General features: G+C 37.9%; 1 protein-coding gene across 2 annotated transcripts in view; it reads right to left on the bottom strand.

Moving 5' to 3' along the window:
- The window catches only part of LOC127653450 (serine/threonine-protein kinase/endoribonuclease IRE1-like), a 58,455-nt gene extending 57,428 nt beyond the window's left edge, over positions 1-1,027 (bottom strand). The window contains exon 1 of one of the 2 annotated variants that reach the window (XM_052140148.1): positions 830-1,027. In XM_052140148.1, coding sequence (XP_051996108.1) covers positions 830-907 — 78 coding nt within the window. In that variant the 5' untranslated portion in view covers positions 908-1,027. The remainder of the gene's footprint in view (positions 1-829) is intronic. The other variant, XM_052140146.1, reaches the window with a different exon arrangement.
- Between the last annotated feature and the right edge of the window lie 4,678 nt (positions 1,028-5,705).

The following is a 5,705-nucleotide window of genomic DNA, read 5'->3' as shown; positions in this document are numbered from 1 at the left end:
TCAAATTGAGAGCTTGTGAATTGGAATCAAATCAAATTGGGAAATCTGTATAATTACAGAGCCCTACAAACAAACTAGATATTTACAGAATGATTTTATCCAAAGTATTTCATAGTTCTTTTATTACAGATTCAGTCCTCCTGGAGTCACCCAAGGTTCAGTGTCTTGATCAAGGCCACAGTGGATATGCTTCATGAATCTGAGAGCTTTAAACTTACAACCTTTCATTATCTTAGTGCATGCTAGAAGATTGAGTAACATGACACTTTGAGATAGATTTAAAGGAATAAACCAGATCTAGTCCTGTCTTAACCTGATTTTGACATAATAGACAGAGATGTGCTCATTAACAGAGATGAGAAATATCATGTAAAAAAGCACAGAACAGGATAGGACAGGATATAAATGGATATGTAATAGGATATGACAGTATAGCGAACACTTCTGGTCATTCGTCAAGTTTATAACGTGCCATCTCATTTAAGGCCATTTGATGTGCGTTTCTGATCAGATCAGATATTTCGCCATCATGTGCAACACAGCATGTTTCAATCGTTGTTGATCTAATGTCTTTACTGTTCTTAGATTCCGATCACATCAGACATCAGTTCAATATCACAGTAACTAGACTTCAAACGTAAATATGCTATAGGGCCACAAGTTAATGCGATCAGACATCAGGAGGAGTGTAATCAATATGATTGACCAGAGATTGGCTGTTGTTACTCTATTATATCACAGTATAAATGAAGTAGACCAATAAACACGTTTGTTCTAGTGATGTGAGAACAGGAGGAGGGTAATCGATCATTGATCAGTTTTCACTCACCATCATGCTGTGACTCCAGCATAAGAACGCCGTTATAATCCACACCAGAGCTCTGCTGCACACGCCCCACGCCATCATTCACACACACACACATATATATACACACACGATATGATCCAGGAGAATATGCGTCAGATCTGAGTGCTTTAGCGGTGGTTTACTCTCTCATTGTCCTGCCGCTCTCAAAGCATTTACTCTTCCTCTTACTACTCCTGAACATGCGCACAACACACTGGAGGCGGAGCTGTGAAACGGCATCACTTCGGCATGGACCAGTGTTACAATCTATTCAGTTCCTTTTTAATGGCTAAATATCACATTCATAAATGTCAATTTTCAGGGGGTAAAATATGTTTAATTGAATTTAAAAATGAAGTGAATTATTAAATTGAGTCAATATTTCCCTCGAAGAAACAAAAAGCTATGCGAATTTTACAAGCATGTACACTTTTTAAAGTATTCTTATAATATTGTTTATATTTCCCCCTAGCATTTGAAATGTTGTATTTGTATTGTTTGATATTTTCTTCAATCTATATATATATATGTGTATATATATATTCAGTTCCTGAGATATTTTGTTCCAGTGGGCGGAGCATACATGAATATTCATGATTTATCCTGACATGCGTGTTGAAGTGGAACTGAATATGTTAGCACGCCACTGAGCGTAACTTGTCTGCATGATTATTTTGAAAAGGTAATTAAGCGTTGATAAAGTTAGACTAAACTACAACAGTTCACATTTCTGTAACATTTGATACATTTTCAAAAGTGCTTTTGATTAGTCTGTGTACTTTGTATTCTTCAGCTACTTTAGGAAACAGGAGAACAAGCTTTAGCCACTAAACCACCCTATATTGTGTTCTTGTGGGAATGAGAATCAGGCCAGCAGCTGCCACAAGAATATATATTTCTAATTGGGATGATAGGAAATAGTAAATATATTATGAACGTTACTTTTTAGTTTTGCGTTTGTGATGCACTTGTTTCTACAACAGATTTGTATTTAGTATTTTGGTCCAAATATAATTTCACAGAAGACACTGTGAGTGGACTTTTTAGTGTGTTAATGAAAAGTAATTTGGAATTTCAGTTCGCTTAACAAAATTCAAATGCGTATTAAACTGACATGAAACATGATCATGTAAGAATACATTCATACTCATGTGATGTCAATGTCATTGTCTCTTTCAGATTGTATGTGAGAGCTGCAGTGGCTGGCACCGCTGGCATTATGTTATCCAAGCAAATATGTAGGCTGTTTCATTTGTCCAGTGTGCCAAGGCCATGCCTAACTATTATATATAACATTATATATATTATATATATATATATATATTATATATAACATGCCTACAGGCCATAAACTATTTTCTGGGGCACTCACTAATTTTGTGTTTATTTATTTATTTGTTTTATTTAACAAAACACAAATTAACAAGACATAGCAGCTTATAGAAGAGACCAATGACACATACATATGTATATACATATATATACACAAACACTATGAAAAAAAGGAACAACAAAATATACAGATGTATAGATATAGTAGTATAGGTGTGTATGTAGGTACAGTAATACGTTTAAGCAATAGGTAAATTTAGTGTGGTATAATAGTAGATATAAACTCGTTGAGTGGTATCGAAACAATCAGAGTTATAATAATAATAATAGTTGTAGTAGTCGTATTAATAGTAACAATAATAGTAGTAGCAGCAGTAGTAACAATAATAAGGACAATAATAGTAGCAGTTAGGGCTGCACGATTTGGGAAAAAAGTCATATTGCGATTATTGAGGTTAAAATTGCAATATGCGATTGCAAAATAATAAACAAATGGTAACATGAGTCAACTTGCTTGGTTATCAAGGAAAATGCACAAATAGTTTACTGATAATGCTGAAATGTGTATTTTTCAACTCAAACATGCAAACTAGCAACAACAACAACTATAAATGCACAGTGTTTTCAAATTAAAATATTTTTACAAAATTAAATACTATCATTGCCTGATGATACTTGTTATTTTCTCAACATTACACCTAAATAAAATATAACAATAAATAAGAACATACTAATTTTCACAAAAATAAGCTTGTCCAAACAAACGGACATTTAAGCAGGATGTAACATGTACTTTGTATAAACTTTTGAAAAGGAAACTGGATATAAAAGTGTGGTTCACTCAAACCACTAAAACTTGTTGTTGTTGTTGTGTATATATACACACATTTTACTGTTGTAATTTTAATGTTATTTTTCACATAAGATTGATCTTATGATGATCTCATCAATGATGCTACACGTTGTGAGCTGTAGACAGCGGGGGTGAGAGACGAGCATCTCAGAGTGCGCATCAGCCGGCAGAACTTTAAATGACAGATAAATTACTTTAAATCTCTCCCGGTGTCGACTCCCGCTCAGATTGGAAGCAGCTCTGAGTTTGAGCTTATTTACATGTCACGCTCCCATATTATATTACCTTTAATTATTGATGAAATAAAGATATTGTGATCTGTGTTTCTGTGTTATTTCTTCTGGCCACCAGCTCAGAGTCGACCTTCACCTGATTTCCACACTGAACACCGGAAACTCACATGACCACACGTACCACTCCCTAAACTGAGACTGACTGGTCATCTTTTTATTAGCGGTGTAGAAAATTGGCAAACAGCTCTCAGAGAGAATGCGCTGTCACGTCTACACATGCACTTATTTATTTAATAAAATCGCTGCACTTGCGGTCATATAATCGCACAGGCTGACATCGCGATTGCGATATTATTAATCATGCAGAACTAGTAGCAGTAGTAATAATAATAATAACAATAATAGTAGTAGTAGTAATAATAATAACAATAATAGTAGTAGCAGTAATAATAATAACAACTAGATGGGTACATTTCCTGAAGAAAATGTGAGTGGTGCTTGCCGTGGCAAAACTCGGCAAACAGCGTGTCGTAACTCGAAAAGAACAAAAATCGTGGTCGTACATAAATCAACCCGGAAGTCTCTACGTTTTTGTGATGCAGAGATAAGTGATTTGTTACTCGGTTGCTAGGGTAACCCCATCTGGTTGCTAGGCAGTTACCATAGTGATACTAATCAAGTGTCCTTGCCATCCTGATTGAAATAAGTCAACCCGGAAGTCTCTACGTTTTTCTGATGCAGAGATATGTGATTTGTTACTCGGTTGCTAGGGTAAGCCCGTGTGGTTGCTATGCAGTTACCAAGGTAATACAATACGCGGCTGCTTTCCATCCCGAGCGAAATAAGTCAACCCGGAAGTCTCTACGTTTTTCCGATGCAGAGATATGTGATTTGTTACTCTGTTGCTAGGGTAACCCCATGTGGTTGATAGGCAGTTACCATAGTGATACTTATGAAGTGTCCTTGCCATCCTGATTGGAATAAATCAACCCAGAAGTCTCTCTGATTTTCTGGTACAGAGATATAGTTGTAGCTAAACGGTTGCTAGGTTACTCTGTTTAGTTGCTAGGGAGTGGCTTGGCAGCTGCCAATCATGAAACTTCAAAGGCTGCTTGTCAGTATGAGTGATATAAACCAACTCCCATGCCTCTGTGACATTCAGAATCGAAGATATGCCTCTATGGATTTTGGTTGCTACGGTGCTCGACAATGGTTGCTAGGGAGGGGCTAGGAAGTTTTGAGGTGATTCATGATTGGCTGTTTGCTGTCCCGAGTCAAACGAGACCACCCTTGTGTTTCTATGACGCTTCTATCCGGAGATATCCCTTTGATGTCTTTCATCAGAAGTCTATGGGACTTGTTGCTAAGGTGCTCTAAATGGTTGCTAGGGCGTGGCTTGATAGCTTCACAATGATCCTGAGAGACTGATTGGTCGTCTGAGTAAAATGAGCCCGCCCCCTCGTCTCTATGACACTGTGATCCAGAGCTATGTTCAGTACAAAATCCTTAGCCATTTCATTTCATGGGCCGTCCTACACCATTATAAGTCAATTGGGGCATTTTTGGGCAGCTCCTGCCCCCCAGGGGTGCAACTTTTACCCCATATTGAGGTATGCTCTTACAGAGCCTGCCAGCCTCTTCAAATGTGGCAAATCACACGTTTCTCGCGAAATCCTCGCTCGGAGCTGTGACGCGTCAAAGTTTGTCGCAATGTTAAGTCTATGGGATTTTTCGGCGCTTTTTTGCCCCTAGGGCAAACACCGCACTCCGATACGCTTATAAACGTCATAGCACACGTGTCCTCAATAGGCCGTTCGATTTGACACCTCATTCGTGGGTCTACGCCAAACGGTGCGGGACGAGTTAGGTGCCGAAGTTTTGTACGGAGATATAATAATAAGAAGAAAAACTAGATAGTTACATTTCCTGAAGAAAATGTGAGTGGTGCTTGCCGTGGCAAAACTCGTCAAACAGCATGTTGTAACTTGAAAAAAACAAAAATTATGGTCATAAATAAATCAACCCAGAAGTCTCTACGATTTTCTGGTTCAGAAATATGTGATTTGTTGCTCGGTTGCTAGGGTAAGCCCATGTGGTTGCTATGCAATTGCCAAGGTAATACAATACATGGCTCCTTTCCATCCTGAGTGAAATAAGTCAACCCGGAAGTCTGTAGTGTTTTCTGGTGCAGAGATATGTGATTTGTTACTCGGTTGCTAGGGTAACCCCATCTGGTTGCTAGGCAGTTACCATAGGGATACTAATGAAGTCTCCTTGCCATCCTGGTTGAAATAAATCAACCTAGAAGTCTGTACGATTTTCTGGTGCAGAAATATGTGATTTGTTACTCGGTTGCTAGGGTAACCCCATGTGGTTGCTAGGCAGTTACCATAGTGATACTTATCAAGTGTCCTTGCCATCCTGATTGAAATAAACCAAC

This window comes from Xyrauchen texanus, chromosome 12 (genome assembly GCF_025860055.1).
Source record: "Xyrauchen texanus isolate HMW12.3.18 chromosome 12, RBS_HiC_50CHRs, whole genome shotgun sequence".
Lineage (NCBI taxonomy): Eukaryota > Metazoa > Chordata > Actinopteri > Cypriniformes > Catostomidae > Xyrauchen > Xyrauchen texanus.
The sequence above is the reverse complement of the archived record's forward strand: the minus strand, read 5'-3'. Positions and strand labels throughout refer to the sequence as shown.